Source organism: Phycodurus eques, chromosome 2, assembly GCF_024500275.1.
Source record: "Phycodurus eques isolate BA_2022a chromosome 2, UOR_Pequ_1.1, whole genome shotgun sequence".
NCBI lineage: Eukaryota > Metazoa > Chordata > Actinopteri > Syngnathiformes > Syngnathidae > Phycodurus > Phycodurus eques.
Genome location: NC_084526.1, coordinates 14597443 through 14617389, shown reverse-complemented (window position 1 = coordinate 14617389; position 19947 = coordinate 14597443). Strand labels below are relative to the sequence as shown.

The window sequence follows — 19947 nt, the reverse complement described above, 5'->3', positions numbered from 1 at the left end:
AGAACGATGGAGTCCCCAGCGGGAGCACTCTCCACCACCCCCTCTAAGGACTCCAAAAAGGGTGGGTACTTTGTACTGCTGTTGAAAAAAAAATGACTCATTGGATGAACAGTTTTCCATCCATTTTATTTGTGTAACTCCAACTCAAACTTAGTAGTTCCATGTAATGTGATATAATTGAGTCATCCTGACCAATTTTTATCAAATACAGTCAAAGTAAAATAAGTACATTAAGTGGCCTAAATTGATACACATCAGTCCAACTCAAATTACTATAATTAGTCTAAAATAAATTATTTTAGCATTTACCCCTCCCCACAATTTATTTCACACAACACAAAATCTGGTAAATGTGTAAATGTGAAAACTCACAAAATAAAACTACATTCATTGGAAATAATTTTTTAACTTTGCATGCCTACATTTTTCAGCTTCTTTGTCGTTGTAGAAAACACCTTTGAGTCCAGTCACTCATATAGCAACGCAGGTTAGTGCATCTTGAATTAACACATTTTAAGTACTCGAAAAGCATCTTCAATGACAGTCTTGGACTGTGAGCACACACCCTGACTGTCCATTATGGAAAAAAAGTTAGATTTTCAGCGGCTGTACCTTTGCATTTAGCTTGGGTCCATCTAAGTTCACAATGATTGTCTGGAAAAACTCAGAGGTGTACTTCAGGTTTTCTGGAAAGACTAGATGAAGTGCCCTGATGAGCCCAAACAAAATGATGACACTGCCAGCGTTGTTGCGTACTTTAATGCCCTCGATCACAATTCCCACAACCTCTCGCTCCTCATGTCCATCTTTTCGGATTGTGTAAATCTTTGACTGTGGTGGTGATGTTCCTTTCTGCATCCTTAGCTAGCGCGGGCTGAACAACAACACAAACACAGAAAATTAATTTATTAAAATGCAACACACGGGGGACAACAAACAGAAATCCATATACAACCCCAATTCCAATTAAGTTGGGATGTTGTGTTAAACATAAATAAAAACATAATACCATGATTTCCAAATCATATTCAACCTATATTTAATTGAATACACTACAAAGACAAGATATTTAATGTTCAAACTGATCAACTTTATTGTTTTCAGCAAATAATCATTAACTTCGAATTTTATGGCTGCAACACGTTCCAAAAAAGCTGGGACAGGGTCATGTTTACCACTGTGTTACATCACCTTTTCTTTTAACAACATTCAATAAACGTTTGGGAACTGAGGACACCAATTGTTGAAGCGTTGTAGGTGGAATTCCTTCCCATTATTGCTTGATGTACAGCTTCAGCTGTTCAACAGTCCGGGTCTGCGTTGTCGTATTTTACGCTTCATAATGCCGCCACACATTTTCAATGGGAGACAGGTCTGGACTGCAGGCAGGCCAGTCTCATACCTGTACTCTTTTACTACGACGCCACGCTGTTGTAACACGTGCAGAATGTGATTTGGTATTGTCTTGCTGAAATAAGCAGGGGCGTCCATGAAAAAGGCGTTGCTTGGATGGCAGGATATGTTTCTCCAAAACCTGTATGAACCTTTCAGCATTAATGGTGCCTTCACAGATGTGCAATTTACCCATGCCATTGGCACCAACACAGCCCCATACCATCACAGATGCTGGCTTTAGAACTTTGCCTCCATAACAGTTCGGATGGTTCTTTTCCTCTTTGGCCCGGAGGACACGACGTCCACAATTTCCAAAAACAATTTGAAATGTGGACTCGTCGGACCACAGAACACTTTTCCACTTTGTATCAGTCCATCTTAGATGAGCTCGGGCCCAGAGAAGCCGGCGGCCAAAACAAATTAGTTAATAATTCACGTTTGTAGCTTCCGTACGTACTTGTACACTTTTTTCCAGAACATGGTCTGCTGTGAAAACACTAGTTACAGTAACTACAAACACAAGTAGTCCCACTCAAACTCCATTCTCGTGTAGGCCATCTTAGCAGTTAAACCTAGCATAGCTCGCAAGCCCATAATGCCTGCCCAACTTCGCTGGCGGTCTTTTGGGAAAAGCTATTTTTAAAAAAACAAATAAAAACAATCAGTACTCACCAGGGAGGGAAATTACAGCTGTCTTTCTTCGCACCACAAATTATCGAATGTCGATAAAGAAAGAAAGCTGAGAGCGCAAGGAACAAGTGTCTGAGCATTGCAATGGGTGGTCCCAATTCAAATTTCAAATCAAACACATTTGTTTTGAGTTCATGAAGGTCAAAGTGAAACTATTACTTCAGCTTAACAAAAAGTACATGTATTTGTTGTTAATTAGATTTGTTTTACAAAATTAAACGAAAAATAAATATGTTGCATGAAAGAAGGGCTTGAATAATTTTTATGAGTGAAGGCACAAATAACAGTCCCCCCACCCGAAGGCGGAGGGAGGCTACCCTCTTCGTCTCCTATGACTATGACTTTGAAATAAACCATGGAATTAAACGTGAGATACAATCCAATGTATAAATCAGGATATGCTATTATTATTATATATTATTATGTCATGTATCATTATAATATGAACGCCATAATGAAAAAAAGGAGCTGCAAATTGTCCTCTGGCCTTACTTTGAACACGCCAGTGTAAACAAATGAGGTGATATTGTGCTCAAATGGTATTTAAGTATAATTAAACCTATTTCTTTAACTTTTAAGATTCCGTGTGACTCATCCAAACACACACACACACACACACAAACACAGGGTGCTAGGCTTGGTTCGTTAAGCCCAGTACTTGAACAATAGACACATCTGCTCATCGTTTTCTATCAAAGGCGAAGGTACCGCAGACTAGTCTCCCTTCATTTAGTTTAAACCGCCACATACTTGGAAAACAGGCGTTGGGGTGAACGTTGAGGGTAAGGGCTTGTGTACTAATAAACAAGTGCCTGGGAATTTCAGAGGTGACCAATTCAATTAATGATGTGTTGTAATTGTTTTTGTGTGATAAGGGGTTCAAAGTTTGTTGTTGTTGTTTTGTTTTTAACGAACTACAAATGAACCCGGAAGTGGCGCTTACCTCATTTGCATAATTTAAGGTTGACGGGAAATGAAACCAGGTTAAAATTGCGATTATTTAAACATTTCTGCCCCAAATAAAAGACAACGATTAAAGTTTAGAAGTTGTTCTTCCATCAGTGTTATTCCTCGGCTTTCATTTTCTTCATTTCAAGAAGATTTTTTAAATGGCACCTGTCTTCCTTAAAAAAGGCATGTGACGTTCACGTTAAACGGGCGTGGCTATTTGACAGCTGGAGGGAGAGCGAGAGAGAGGCTGCGTAGTGCGCATGTGCAGGCGCTGCGGTGGTCGACCCACACACAAGCAGGGAGGGAGAGAGAGAGAGAGAGAGAGAGAGCGAAAGAGAGAGATGGCGCGGCACCCGACCGGAGCGCAAGGACAGCTGGCTGGCGGAGGGGGGGGCTAGATTTACAAAGGAAGGAACTAATAAAATCATTTTTGAAAATATACATTCATGAAGAAAACGTGGATTTCGAAGACGGTATCGAGGTAGTGTGATATATATATATATATATATATATATATATATATATATTTTTTTTTTTAATAATAAGGAACAAAAGAATTGAACTTTGAGGACTTTCGGGGGTGGGGGGCGCGAGCTAAGCAGGTCACATAGATGGTTGGTCCACAGAGCCGCCCGGACAATGAATGCCCAGCTGTCGATGGAAAATATAGGCGACCTGCACGGCCATGACTCCGTGAGCGGCCACGGGGAGTTACTGAGCGGCCACACTCCGCACTCTCGTCCCAGTGCCCGGGGGCTGACCCACCGCGCCATGGGTATGTCGACCCTGCTGGACGGCGGAGATTATCACCACCACCACCCGGGACACCTTCACCCGGCCATCAGCATGTGCGAAGCCCCCGGCATGAGCGCGAGCAGCACCTACACCACCTTGACCCCCCTGCAGCCTTTGCCCCCCATCTCCACCGTGTCCGACAAGTTTCCCCCGCACCATCACCACCGCCACCACCCGCACCCGCATCCCCATCACCCTCACCCCCATCCACACCAGAGGATCCCGGGCAACGTCAGCGGGAGCTTCACGCTCATGCGGGAGGACCGCAGCCTGGCTCCCATGAACACTCTATACCCCGCCTACCACCACAAGGATCCCTGCATGGGCCAGAGTCTCTCCCCGCTGTCCGGCTCCGGTCTGGCAGGCATCCACGCGAGCCAAGCCGGCCTGCCGCCCTACGCCCACCCTGGCGCCGCCATGCCCGGGGAGAAGATGCTGACGCCCAGCGGCTTCGAGGCACACCACCCGGCCATGCTGGGCCGCCACACGGATCAGCACATGAGCTCCGCGGCGGGGATGGTGCAGCTGAACGGCCTGCACCACCACCCACACGCCCACCTCGCAGCGCAGGGCCACGGCCAGGGGCTGGGAGGCGGCCTGGAGCAGGCCTCCGCGCTCGGGCAGCAAGGCGCCATCAACGGCGGTGGTGGAGGAGGAGGCCAGATGGAGGAGGTGAATACCAAAGAGGTCGCGCAGAGGATCACCACAGAGCTCAAGCGCTACAGCATCCCCCAAGCCATCTTCGCCCAGCGGGTCCTGTGCCGGTCCCAGGGGACCCTGTCCGACCTGCTGAGGAACCCCAAGCCGTGGTCCAAGCTCAAGTCCGGTAGGGAGACCTTCCGCCGCATGTGGAAGTGGCTGCAGGAGCCTGAGTTCCAGCGCATGAGTGCGCTCAGGCTCGCAGGTGAGCGAAGCCTCGGTAAAGCCACATTTATTATACTTTTTTTTTTTTTTGCAATAGCCAGCATTGACTCTTGAGGCTACGTTGTTATTAATAATAATCAATAATCAGGTCACGTGGGCTGGGAATTTACAACCAATATATATATTTGTCGTAATCATATAAATAACAGCTTTTTCGGTTTCATGTTCTTTAGTACATAATGCGATTTATTTTGCGATAGTATTTGACTTTCTATGCGGCGATACAAAGATCAGTTCAAGTGCATTTTGTTGTAATTTTGCCTACATTTCATTACCATGATATTAACCATAATCTTATCGTAAATATCAAAAAAGCAACGTATTGGTTTTCTATATTCTTGTGTTGACTGCTTATGCGCTGATATAAAGATAGCTTCAAGTGCATTTTAGTGTATTTTTGCATGTATTTAATGGGACTCTAAACCGCTATAGTTTCCCCCCCACATAATCATATAACAGCAAGTAGCCTTCAGTGTCAATGTTATTTGCTGAATAATGTGATTTATTTTGCGACATTTTAGTATTTGACTGCTTATGCATAAAGATGAATTCCAGTGCATTTTTTTGTGTATTTTCCATGCATTTCAATTAAAATGTACTAAGGAGTGGCCTTCTGATTTTTATTCATTTATTTGGTTGTTGGGGCTGTTTGTGTGTAACATGGTCGTTTTTGGTGTCGTTTTACCTCCAAATATCGACCCTGGGCTCTTGTAAAGTAAGTCGATCCTTGCACGAGGAATCGTTAGTGTTTATTTTGGTGTGCATGCAACCGAGCAGCCCCCCTTTTTCTGGCCTTGTTCTCGGTGTAAACATACTTTTACAGGCCATTGTCTATAGTGATTTGTATACCCTTCTAAATGGGACTTTATTGTCCTAGAATGCACCGCAGTTCACTGGTAGTTATGTTTATTTATGCCAGACTGGGGTGTGTGTTGTTTCCCCCCCCGTCTAATTAACTGATAGACCTCTGTATTAATTTGTCCCTGTTGTAGTCTGGAGTCAATTAAGGCGCGCGCAAACACACACACACACACACATTGTAGATTCACAGACATCTAAATGGATTTTTTTTTTTCTTCCAAACGTTTATGAGGCTAATCGATGGGCTGCACGTGTTTTTTTGTTTTGTTTTTTTTTTGGGGGGGGGGGGGGTAAAAGTGAGGAGGAGTCTGGAGACTCTCCAACAGTAGATGGAAAGTGCGTGCATGTGTTTGCGTGTGTGCGTTTGTGTCATCGTAATTGATTAGTTCTCTATGCTTCTGCTTTTCTATGTGTTTGCATGTGCAACTTTATTTACAATTCTACAATTAAAAGACACTCTCATGAAATGAATTTATATTTAAATGTGTGTGTTTATTATATTAGTATTATTTCACTAATATGATTTCATCTGTAGAGGAAATGTTTTTGTTTTTATATTTAGAAAAGGGCTCAAAAATCACAATTAAACACAGCCATGTCATCTTTCAAAATGAAAGTTTTGGTGGATGATTTCAAAATAATAATTAAAAACAAAAAATAATGACATAATTATGAATGAGATCTTCCCTATGTGAACTGTGTGTGTGTTTGTGTGTGTGTTTGTGTGTGTGTGTGTGTGTGTGTATGAGATGCAATATTCTGAATTGGATGTGATACTGTATTCCGATTGATTTTAGGTTTCTGAAATTAATCCCGGGCCTTTTCTCATTTCCACTCACATATACAATCTAAATTGAGGATAAGCGGCTCAGAAAATGGCTGCATATACAATTCCACCTCATGCATTCAATATTTTACAGAGTAGAATCAAATTGAATAGAAAATATGGCCGAATAATAACAAAATATACCCATATATGTAATTATATTGAATAACCTACATTGCTGTCTAATAATACCATGTACAGAATAGGGTTCTTAGGAAGTCCCCTTCAGTGGACCATAAATGGAAAAACAACAAAACTGATGTTTTTATTATTATTATTATATATTATGAGAATTTGTGAGTTAGATATTCAGCATTGCATTGGCCAGATAGAATGCTCTTGGGACCTCTATATGGCCCACGGGACATAGGTTGTTAACCCTGCTATACTAAACTTTGCCTTTCTCATACATGCAATTAGTCCTCTCTTACCTCAGTGGTCCACAGTGTGTAGAGTTATCTCTGTAGTTTAATGATTAGCTGGGAGTCACCACAGTGTTTGACCATGCATGTTTGCGTGCGTGTGTGTGTGTACGTCTGTGTGTGCGCGCGCGCGTGTTCCGAGGCGAACCAAGCCGAGCGAGGGCTCTCCCGCTGTCTGCGTGGCCTTCACTCCTGCTGATTTTATTGTACTGTAGCAGCTTCTCGGCCAGCGGTTAATGTTTAGCGGCACTGAAGATAAGCTTTTCTGGTCATGGAAATAATCATGATTATAGTTGTTATTAGGATCCAGTTCATGTGTGCTCAGATATGAGATCGCCGAACGGGATCTTAAAGATTAAAGCTGATGTAAAATGAATTGTAAAGTCAAATGTGTTTTGACATACTGCCAGAGAAGTGTTTGTTTCGCAGCATGTTGATTATTGTGGCTCTAGTTAGAGGTGTCCTTAATATATTGGATACCATATTTAGTTACATATCAACTAAAACAGAGCATTATCTTTCTCAATGTATCATTTATTGGCTCTCATTAGGTGTACCTAATGTTGTGGCCTCTGAGTGATGTGCTTAAAAGCAGCCCAAGTCTGCCCCCTCCTGGTACATTAAATCTCACTCTAAATGGGGGGATTGAGCCTTTACAAGGACAGCACGTGGTAAAATGGCAGCTAGATCAGATGGATAGTTGAATTCCTTCTTTTATTAAGGATTTGTTTGGTGGGGCCACCACTGTCAACCGTTGGGAGGTTCCTGGTTCGAATCTCAGTCTTCCTGTGTGGAGTTTGTTTGCTTCAGTCCTTTCATCACATTTCAGAACTATGCAGGTGCATTGAAGATAAATTGTCCAAAAGGTGTGCGTGTGAATGGCTGGTTGTCTATATGTGCCTTATGATTGGCTCGCGACCAGTTTATGGTGTATCCTAACCTAGGATTAGGTCCAGCTCAGGCTGCCAGTTTTGGCGTCTTCAGGATAGTGCTTTCAGCACCCTGGACAGCACCCATTGTTGCCTCACTGTCACCCTTGTCTGCTTTTCAGATGTGTAGTGGTCAAAACGTATTAGTTCGCTTCCCAAAATAGTGTACATGAACATCTTTCCAAATTTGACATATGCATTTTCCATCCATTTGTTAGAGCACTTTTATTTATTAGGGTCATAGGTGAACTGGAGCCTGTCCCAGCTGACGGATAAAAGCCAGGGTACACTCTGGACTAATTGCCAGTCAATCGCAGGGTACATATACTGTAAACAACTACACTCATGGACAATTATCCAGGGAAGAGTCAAATAGGAGAAAAGGTGGATCAGACCCTGGCCTGATCGACATTCAATAACAGGATTATTGTGAAGAGTGCATAAATTGGGAATTTTGCCTGGTGCATAAACTGCCGGCTATGTGAACCCTGACACCAACAAAAGATAAAAAGAAAAAAGATGCATTTCCCATTGGACAGCAAAAAATATCGACTGTTAGGGAATACGATATGGGCTTCAGTTCAGCATGGTGGCTTGGCTCTGTATCTGCTTCACAGTTCGGAGGTTTGGATTTCACATCTTAGCGAGCTGCAGCCTTGCTGTGTTGAGTTTGCATTTGTCTTTCACTGCACAACTATCCATCCATCCATCCATCCATTTTCAAGACCGCTTATCCTGGTTAAGGCCGCAGGGCGCTGGAGCTTATCCCAGCTGACTTCGGGCGAAAGGCGGACTACACCCCGAACTGGTCGCCAGTCAGTCGCAGGGCACATATAGACACGGACAACCATTCGCACTCACATTCACACCGTCACTGAGTGGGAATTGAACCCACGCTGCCCGCACCAAAGTCAGGCGAGTGTACCACTACACCATCAGTGACCACTGCACAATTACACAGTCTTAATTATTCTGGAAAGCTGGTTGCAGTTGGGACAGGTTATTTCTATTTTCATTCTTCTTCTTCTTCTGAACAAGGGCAGCTTTGTAATCTAGTGGCTTCTACCTGCACAATCGAGAAGTTCGAGTCTCGACTTGCGTTGGTTTTCTGCGGATACTCTGGCCTCCTCCCACAATCCAAAAGCATGTGCGTTAGGTCCATTGAAAAGTCTAAATTGTCAGTATGAATGTGAGTGTGAATGGTTGTTTGTCTATACCGTACTCTATGTGCCCTGAGATTGACTTGGCGACCAGTCCAGGGTGGACCCTGCCTCTTGCCCAAAAGTCACCTGGGATAGGCTCCAGCTCACCCGGAACATTGCCTGGGTTTGTTGGCTTGATTTCTTATTCTTATATTTTATAATTTACTCATATTAAGCCCTTTTTGTACTTAGTGTATTTTTTTAGTCACTGAGAGTCACCGTAACTCAACAATTTTCCCACAGGGATCTATAAATCAATGACGTTGCAGGGAAATTTCAATAATTACATGAGTGAATTGTGAAAGTGGGGTTTCAACTGCCTTGCAGCTCCATTTTTGTTCAAAACAGTCAGGTTTATTCTTGTTGTTCTTATAGTATGTAGAAGTGAATTGCATCATATTGAATTAGTTCAAAAATTTTAATTATCTAGCGTACATCGGAGAGGTGAGTCTGTTGACTCACCCACATACGCCTTCATCGGACAGTTTCATGATGTCATTGTGAGTGGGGTGACGCGTAAACTAACTCCAGGGCGTGTAAACTAACTCCCCTTGTGGCTGTAAAGACTTAGTGGCTGTAAATTTGCGGGAAATACAGGGAGACGCTTTTGTAGTTCCTTTCTTGCAAGAAAGGAGCAATTGTACATAGAAAAGATAAAGAGTGCAGTACACATGGTAGTAAGTACGCTAGCACGGCAGCTGCTCTCACAACATTGAGCCATCTCGTGAGCACAAACATACACGCACTATTTTCGATTTAGGAAATGTTCTGGCATGATCTCGCAGGGCTCAGTTTAGCACGTTCTCACTCCGCCGAAACATCATTGGCTCTGTGCTTCACATAAAGCATTACAAGTGTCTTTGTTTTGTTTCGTTTTTCTCTTGATTAGCTCTTAATATGGCTCCAAAGAAAGTGAAAACTGCTAGCAATAGTGCTACTAGGAAGCCAAAACATATTAGTGTTGGGGGGGGGAAAGAAACATAAGAAAGGTGTTTGCGTTTGTGATTTCGCTGTGGAGTTCGGTTTGGAGAAATCTACCATCTGTACTATTGTAATAATAATACATCTAGTTTATATAGCACTTTCCTCAACACCCAAAGATGTACATTGTCATGGTCTGTGTTTTGGTTAGTTTTGTTCCATGTTTTCCTGTGTTCCATGTTTGTCGTGTGCTCATTAGGTTGTTGTGTCCACCTGTTCTCGTCTACCTTGTGTCGACCAATCAGCTCTCTCCAGCCACTCGTGTCTTGTCCAGGTGTTCCTCGTTGTCTCGTCAATCTGTTTGTATTTAGTTCGCAGGTTTCTTTCATTTCTTGTCGGTTCATTGTCGTTGTCACATGTCTTTGCCATGTCATAGTTATCGCTCAGTTATTTCACCAGTCATGTCTTGTTTCTTGTTCTGGGTTGACTCAAGTGTTTCTTTGTTACTTTGTGTTTAGATTTTGGACTTTGTTAATTTAGCATTTAGACTTTTTTCATGATCTTTGTTTTCCTTTGTTTTTGGAATTAAGTATAATTTTTTATTTACTCCTGCACTACTGTGTTGCCTCCCTGCTTCCCTGCACTTGGGTCCTCCGTGTTCTTGCCTTGCGTTCCTCGCCTTTGACCAAATCCCAAACGTGGCAGTACATAGGTGCAAAGAAACAAAGGGGCAAATAAAATAAAATAAAAAAACTTAATTCACAGTAAATTCAGCGGAGGCGGCGAGGAGAAGTCGCAGAAGGAGGAGCCACTAGCTAACATCGGTCCCGGCCAGCGAGTGTTAACTGGGCCTTTGGCAGAGAGCTACGAGAACTCGCTGACTTTGTAGTGTGATGTTTCTCTGTAAATCCCCTTACCTTTCCTGCATTTTAACAGAGTCTTTCACTGCGCAGCTACACAGCCCTGTTTACATTCACCAGGGATATCGCTAACCCAAAATGGCCACCACATCCCACAATGCAACTTGGTTCCCAAAGCATACAGTACTCCTGTGGTGACACCTGGTAGCAAAAGCCAAAGGCACTACAAAATGTAAAAGCTAAGATGTTGCACAGTTATTTGCTAGCAAGCGCAACATTTTATGTCTTGATATTAAAGTGTTGCTTTCACTTATTTTTATACTGTACAGTATTTATTTTTAACCACACACTGATAGAAATAAGGTAAATATACTCTAACTCCCTTCTGGGTTAGAATGGATTCATTGCATTTCCGTTCATTTCAATGGGACAGATGACCTCAGTTTGTAAAGATTGAGGTTCACAAACAAAGTCATCCTATCCTCATAGTGAGGGATGTTTCTCATGTTTGATTATCCTATCTGATATTTGAATGATCGTTTCATCATAGTGCGAGATGTTTGTAATATTTGAAATAGCCTATCAACGACTCACATCCTTTCTACCTCTTTTCTTTACTGGCCTCTCCTCAGCGTGCAAGCGTAAGGAACAGGACCACGGCCACAGCGAGCGGGGCAACCCGGTTGCCAAGAAGCCCCGCCTAGTGTTCACGGACGTGCAGCGGCGGACCCTCCACGCCATCTTCAAGGAGAACAAGCGTCCATCCAAAGAGCTGCAGCTGACCATCGCGCAGCAGCTGGGCCTGGAGCTGGCCACCGTCAGCAATTTCTTCATGAACGCACGTCGCCGCAGCCTGGACAAGTGGGTCGACGACGGCTCCGGCCACCCGCCCGGCACCGGCCTCAGCGCCTGCACCAAAGCCTGAAGAAGGACCGGGATGCGCTTTTGACCCTTACTCTTGGACTTGATTCGGTGGAAAAGCTTTAAAACTTAAGAGAACCTAACAAAAGACCTCGCAGTTTTGCCCTTAAATCTGTACTATATTCATATTTATAGTATCCAAAGATGAAAAAAAAACAACCAAAGACTTCTTCTTTCTTGTTTAACCTGCTTTGACATGTTTGTGTTACACAGTGCAAAAAGACTACCGTCCCCCCTTTTTCCATACTCACATTCTCTCACCGATCTCTAGCTTTACAACAACCCCCACTCCCCACTCCCCAATCCCATCATCACTATCTGACTCCCAAAATGGAGGTAATCAGTATGATCTGCGGAGCTCCGGTGGGATTTGTCCAATCAACGTTAAAGAAATTTAAATCCCACGGGAGCGACTGGATTGTTGTTTTTCTTTTCTTGGATCTATGGACAGTTACAAGGGGAAAAAACAAACCCATGGCGTAGAAATTCCAAAGGCCAACATTCCCACCCCGGACCACGATCTAGTGCTTTCCTTCCGACGTGCTGAAACGCTATTTTGAAACAAGAGAAACCAAAGCCTCACTCATGCAGCCTACACCTAAAGCAGTAGAAGTGCTATTGACCAAAGATGATATTTTGTAGTTGTTAACCGAGCCACTGCTGCAACATTCCCAATCATACACCCATCCATGTTCTTTGGGCCAGTTCAGGTTACAGGAGGAGCATTTCTCAGTTGATTTAGGGCAAATGCACAAAAGTAACCTATGTGAACCCCTACACTACCCAGGTTGTAATATTCTTAATCATCCATCCATCCACCCATTTTCTTTAGCGTGTATCGTTCATGGTCCAGGTAGGAGCTGGAGCCTTTTTCAATTGCATTATAAACCACTACAATAACGGCGCAACACTCTTAATCTTACATGCATTTTTTTTTTTTTTTTATGTTGATTCTGTTTCGGCTTATATCATGAGCTGGAGTCTATCCCAGCTGTCTCATTGCATGATTAATTCAAGTCAGCTATGGAAACCACAACACTACTAATGGCGGAACATTTTTAATTATTCGTCCATCCATTTTCTTTAGATTTCATCCTTTTTAGAGTCACATCAGGAGCTGGAGCCTACACCAGCAAATAAAGGTTAATTGTATGCTAGTCCACTATGTGATCCAATATACTACCACGACTACTATACTTACTTGCAATATTCTTTGTCACCCATCCTTTTTTTTTTTTTCTTCCCCCAGGGTCATGGCAGCAGCTGATTACACGATTAGGGTAATTACATGAAAGTCAACTATGTCAATCAGTACACTACCAAAACAGCAACATTCTTAATCATCTAACGATCCATTTTCTTTCACGTTAGTCTTGTTCACATTCATGGTAGGAGCAAGAGCCTCTTACAGCTGACTTATAGGCTGATTTGTTATGGTTAACTATACAACCCACGACACTCGTAATCATCCTTTTTTGTTTGTTTATTTTTTGGGTATTTTTACGTTTATCCTATTGAAGGTCACATCAGAAGCTGGAGCCTATGCCAGCTAACATATAGGGTAATTGTATGAAAGTCCACTATGTGAGCCACTACAATGCCAATGGTGCAACATTCCTAATCATCCATCGTTTTTTTAAAGAGTTTATTCTGTTCAGGGTCAAGGCAGGAGCTGCATATTTATAGTCTCCTATTTCGCCAAAGAAGAATCTATGTGAGCCACTACACTACCAGTGACTTAACACTCGTAATCATATTTGAATAATTTTGCATGAGACAAGCATCCAATTTTTTGCCTTACGGATTGCCTTGTTAATCAGTTGCATCTTCACAGCGAGCGGTGTGAATGTTACTGTGAATGCTCGTTGCGAAGGCCAATCAAAACGTGTTGTCACTGTGTGCCAAATATAGTGTTTTGCTTTTATTTATTGTATTGATTGGTGTGTCCATCAAATATGTTCAGTGGAGAAGATCAATGGTCCAATCACCTTCCTTTCCCTTCCCTTCTCCCCCAACAATCCAAAGCCTGAATAGCTATGCATTTCAGCACAAGGAGGAAAGCACTACACTGTGCAAAGCATAGCATGTTTGATAAATTAACCGCGGCCCTTGTCATCCTCCTACTCTTCTTTTTCCTCAAGGTCACAGTTAGCAGCTCTAGATTTATCAGAAGGGGCAAAAAAAAGAAGAAGAAGAAGAGACGCTTCTCCAACACCCAACAAAATAATGTGACATCTGCTGATGTTTTCTAGTCTGAAACCAAAGATGCTACCTCACTCAAGTTCCATATGTGATTTCTATCACTTTGAAGATACCAAAGATAACCAAAGATGTGTTGTTGGATTTTTTTCTTTTTCATTGCACGGCCTCTGTGAGTGGTGGTAAAAATTATGTTGTTGTTTAACGCCCCCTCCCACCCCACTCTGTCCCCATCTCCCCCCCTCTATCAGATGGACTGCTCTCAATTCTAGCTCCATGAATAGTCACGCTGAACCGACAAAAAGCATGTGTGTTCAAATTTGGTGATGGGAGAAAGACACCAAATTTGAAAATGCATGCTTTTTTTGGAAAGCAAAGATGATGGAGCCATAGATACACATACTGTATATATGCAGGTGTTGGTGGGGGTTTTAATCTCCGCATTTGGACCACAGAACATGTAAAATAAGAATTGTTAAAAGTGGGTCTTTGCTAATAATCATACACAGTGGAACCTCTAAATTCATCAATCCATCGATTTTTTTGTACCACTTTATCCTCACAAGGGTCGCGGGCGGGCTGGAGCCTATCCCAGCTATCTTCGGGCGAGAGGCGGGGTACACCCTGAACTGGTCGCCACCCAATCGCAGGGCACATATAAATAAACAACCATTCGCACTCACATTCCCACCTAAGGGCAATTTAGAATCTTCGATCACCCTGCCATGCATGTTTTTGGGATATGGGAGGAAACCGGACTGCCTGGAGAAAACCCACACAGGCACGGGGAGGACATGCAAACTCCACACAGGCGGGGCCGGGATTTGAACCCAGGTCCTAAATAATAAATACATAAATATAAATAAATAAATAATAACACTTAATCCAAAAAAAGTCAAATCGTTTAACCGCTGTTATTTAGAAGAAGAAAAAAATGTACTTCCATTCTTAACTTCCATAACAAAAGTGAAGTGTAATAGTGACTTGTGCCGCAGGTGTTGAGTTCATTTTTTTAACATCCTTAATAGTCACACAACATTAAAACGGTTGTTGACCACAGTAAAACAAAGTGAAAAGCTAAAGAACAAGAAAAACATGCAGTTATATTTTTTATTCTTTTGTGATTTTAGAAGAGTAGTTTCACTAACTTTTCTGGCGTCCAAAATTTGTGTCACATATTTCTTGTTTTCCACCCATAATTGTCACCAATGTATAAAACCAAAGTCTGTAATTGGGCAGTGATTCGTTCACATACCACCAGAGGGAGCCAGCGTAACAATGCTGGTAGTCGTTCCACATTTTGAGAATCACTGTTGGAGAGGCTTTCTTTCCCCCCCCAAAATGTTATCAAATTCAGCTTCAAAAGTTCAATTGTTTCCCCTCCAAGCCTCTGCCTCTGTGTGTCCTTCCGTGGTTGCTCCAGCAGACCACCGCCTTCATCCTCATCTTCCCTTCAGGCCAGACGCGCACCTGACAGTGTCACAATCCTCCAATTCCTCCTCCTCCTTCACTCTTCACTCCCAGGACGAGTGCCTTGCTTGAACCAAAGTGTTGAACCGCTCTTGACCTCTTTTCTCTCCTTTGACTTACCTCAAGCTTGTCGAAGGGCCGCCACTACCCAAGGTTGACCCCCATTTTTTATTTTCATTCAAATCACACTGTGGTGCTTTTTATCGCCATCGCATGCAATGAAAACATACCAAAGCGACTCTCCCTCCCCTCCCCTTTCTCCCTCCCCTTTTCTCTCACTCAAGCCGTGCATTCTTTTCCAAAATGTGTTTGAATACCTCACAGTGACAATTCCTTTGTATACTTTCTGCGACCAAGTGTGAAAATTGTTCCATTATTATTATTTATTCCTTTTTTTGTTGCTGTTGTTTTTAAAAAAAAAAAAAAAAAAAAAAAAGTGTTTCAGGGTTGTTGTATATTGAATGGAGGGAGACGTGTATTTTTTATCATATTGACCACGGAGAACGAGAGTGAGCTAACTCCATTTGGCATTTTGCAGGGGAGTGATTTAGGTCAACGAAGGGAACCACTACTATTGGTGCAATCATGGTCTAAATCCAAACAACTGACAAATCTATCACTATTTCATGAAAGATGATAAATAACATTCACTTACAATATACTAGCATGGAGATTCACTGGCACCCAATCTACAAAAGTGCTGAGTGCAATAATGGAGTGCCTCTTATAGGTCAAAATTGGAATTGAACATTGATTTAGACCAGTGCTCTTCTGCAAGATGTTTCCTTTTCTGTATTCAATATGGCAGTTACACTAACTTAAAAATGGCAAAAATGGAGTTTGCCCACTTTAGTTTTGAGTGGCTCATTTATGATGGTAGACGATTGCTTTTTAACAGGGTAAAACCAACTGCTGTGACGTTGCGTTCATATTTCTGCCCCCAGCCTTTGCCTCTATTTCTGTGTTGTGGTTTATTTTCTGGTTAAATGTTTATTATTATTATTATTATTCCTTAACTGCTGGTTTAATTTAATTTATGCATTTGTAGAAATTCTAGATTTGTACATAGTAGGGGAAAAAGCAAAGACAAAAAAAGTTTTATGTTGAAGCGTTACGTTTGTGAGGCATTTCCATGTGTTTTAAACACTGCCACCCCCTCCCAAAAAAGCAGAACTTTGTTGAACAGTGTTTGTATGTATATGTGTTTTTCTATTGTTTTTAAATGGGTATTACAGTACTGCACATCCAAAGATTTTTTAAAACAAACCAAAAAAAAAAAACGTATAATGTTGAAAAGCACTGGCATTTGTGAAGGAGACTTTTTCTTTTGTTTGATTTTTTATATTTGATTTGCCATTATCACGGGTTTAGAATGTAGAAGGTGTATACGTGTGGGGGAATCTCCTATCCAAAATGTACAATCTGCTTAAAAAATAGAGGGCTGCAAGTCCTGCCCACTTTGCTGCCTTCATGTACACACACAGGTGGCAGGGGAAGTGGGGGCCGGGCAGCCGGTCTGCCAGGAGGGGGTCGCTGTGCCACGGAGATGTTTTTTTTTTCTCATTATTATTATTATTATTATTATTGATTTGGGGTTTTTTTCAACAGCCGTGGCACTGCCGCCTTTCCTCATCAAGTATCTGTTCTTTAGGTACGTACTTGTGTCATGAATATGAGCAAAGTCTAATAAAAGTGCAAAAAAGCTTATCTGAGGAATCAGTGCGTAAGTGTGCGTGTGTGACGTAATGTCTCTGTCATTTATGTTGCTATTTTTTTAAAGTGTGTACTGCGTACTGTTGTCGGTACAATGTCCTCTCTTGTCATGCCAAAGACTTAAAAAGGCCAGCACTAGGGTTGCAAGTTGTAAACTTTCCATGAGAATAAACTGGAAATTTGGTAAATTTGCAGGGAACTTTGACATTTGGTTTATTTTACAGCATAATAATGTATTGATTTTATGCAAACTTGCTATCGAGGCCACACCCCTTTGCATACACTGGCATTTCTGCATCGCAAGCGTAAAAAAAAAGACCTTGATTAACCCTTTTAAAAGCACTTGGCAAGTCTAGATTTTAAGATTAATTTAATTACATTTGGCACGGTGGGCGACTGGTTAGAGCGCCAGCTTCACAGTTCTGAGGACCCGGGTTCAATCCCCGGCCCCGCCTGTGTGGAGTTTGCATGTTCTCCCCGTGCCTGCGTGGGTTTTCTACGGGCACTCCGGTTTCCTCCCACATCCCAAAAACATGCATTAATTGGGGACTCTAAATTGCCCGTAGGCATGACTGTGAGTGTGAGTGGTTGTTTGTTTCTATGTGCCCTGCGATTGGCTGGCAACCAGTTCAGGGTGTACCCCGCCTCCTGCCCGATGACAGCTGGGATAGGCTCCAGCACGCCCGCGACCCTAGTGAGGAGAAGCGGCTCAGAAAATGGATGGACTTTTACCCCATTTTTATTTTTTTTTTACTTTTTGCTGTCATAAAATATAATTATAGTTGAATTAATGTGCCAGCTTTCTGTATTTGTATACTTTTTCAGATTTTATAATTAATTTTTAAATTTATTTTTAATGAATTTTATAAATTTCAGTTATATTTTAAATAATGGTCAATTTTCAGTATAATACGGTATATTTAACTACTTATTTTCAATCAGTGTTGTTTCATTTTATGAATATTTTTAAATTTCCATTATACTATTATTACTATTTAATTTCCATTAAATAATGATCTAATATTAGTATGTAATATACTTTAAAGATCACTCATTGCAATACTTAGCACACTATTGTGATAAATTTTTTACTTTTTAAAATGCTGCAATTTAATTCAGATTTAATGTTTAAATTGTTACATTTTAAAAATTCATTTCGTTAATATAATGAATAATAGTCTTTCTTTATATTCAAATATATTTTTCTGCGTTATCATCGCCTTCATTATTTTGAAATCAATGTTATGAATTTCAGTAGCTTCAAAATAATGAATTATTTACATTTCCGTTATATTTTAAATAATGATATAATATCAGTATATCCTTCAAAATACACATGAATTTAAAAATTGTAACCCTAAAAAATCTATTCTTATACACATTTTTATTTCTAAGGTACTATAATTATTTTTGTAATCTTAATTTTAATGTTTACCTTTTTCATTAATGATTTTAATAATGATTTGGTAGTATAATTTTCTTTTTTCTAACTTTCTTCATATTCAATTATAACTCACCTTCCTTTGCTGATTGGCCAGGAGAAGTCACATGCTTCTATTACCTTAAAGAGACGCACATGGCATCCATTTTGCTTAAGTTTAAGATACAGAATGTTTTTTTTTAAAACATTTACACAGTACTCTTCACTCAAAAAAAAATTTATTAGTATCAATAAACAGTGTAAGAAATCTTTTTGGGCGGTGAAATTTCCAAAATTCCAATTATTACATTTCTCATGGAAAGTAACCAGAAATGGACACAACCCTAGTCATCACCTAAATCACTAGTTACAGATAAATGCATTTTAAAATTTTAATTAATTACATAAAAAGACAATTTATCTTTAACACAATATAATGATGTTGAACTGGTAGACAAAAAAACTTTCATTGAACCCATTAAGGTGTAACTGAATGACATAGAACTTTGACTTTTTTCTTTTTTTCTTTTTTTTTTTGACATTATGTCATTTTATGCAGTCGCAACATAGAGTGCAGGTTGCAAAATACCGTATGTGATAGGCCTGTATTGGTAAAACAGCAAATTATAACAAGTGGACCTATTTCCCTGCATCTTCCTCCATCATGCTCTCATGTTGAATTCCTGTGATGGGTACAGCTTTGTCACATGGCTCACACCAAAGAAATACTGCGCAGCGCCTAAGACAATCACGGGGATCTCTAAATGCTGGTGAACGTATTGTTTCTCACTCACGGAGGAGTGTCCTCTCAGCAATTCACAAAGATGGGTTGTTTTTTGGAATAAACAAAAACAATTTCTCATAGATTTAGTCATAAATCATAACTTGATGTCAGGGCCAGGGCAACCGACACTACTCAGAAAAACATTATTTATATGAGGCTTGCAGGTGAAATTTCAAAATAAACCTAAAATGCACACTTTACAGGTGAACTTAATTCGACAAAACTTTTTAATGCACATGTTCAAATGTTCAATGTTTCAGTACTTGTTGCACAACTTGCTGGTCTCTAACGCGGAGCTGAACGGCAAAGTTCACACAGGTGTTTGAGCCTTGAAAATTTCCAAGGATGTCCACTTCTATGGCTTTCTGTGACTCTTCCAGTCTTTCTAGATTTCTGAAGCAACCTGCTGATGACACTGACACTAGAAGCTCAGTGGCCACTTCTGTCTGAGATTTGATCGCTGTCGTGTTTGTTTCATGATGTCAAAATGGGAACAGCATCATGAAGAGGACTGTTTAAAAAGTAATTTTCATTGAACTAGGAAATGTATTGATCCATTGATGGATCAAATGGCTGTTGAGAATTTTGCCATTCAGCTCCTTGTTAAAGAACAGCATGTCGTCAGGAAAAACTTATCGAACCATTGAATAGTTGGACATGTGCA

At 41.1% G+C, this 19947-nt stretch overlaps 1 protein-coding gene across 1 annotated transcript; it reads left to right on the top strand.

The window, feature by feature from the left end:
* Positions 1–3675: 3675 nt before the first annotated feature.
* Positions 3676–11701, top strand: onecut1 (one cut homeobox 1). Its single transcript, XM_061701661.1, has 2 exons — positions 3676–4735; positions 11409–11701. The coding sequence occupies exons 1-2, from the start codon at positions 3676–3678 to the stop codon at positions 11699–11701; spliced, it is 1353 nt and encodes a 450-aa protein (XP_061557645.1).
* The last annotated feature ends 8246 nt before the right edge of the window (positions 11702–19947 follow it).

Excerpts from the sequence above, each read along its gene's own strand:
- onecut1 (XM_061701661.1), top strand. The coding sequence starts at position 3,676 with ATGAATGCCCAGCTGTCGATGGAAAATATAGGCGACCTGCACGGCCAT. Across the intron at positions 4,736-11,408 it reads GAGTGCGCTCAGGCTCGCAG|CGTGCAAGCGTAAGGAACAG; the intron begins GTGAGCGAAGCC and ends GCCTCTCCTCAG.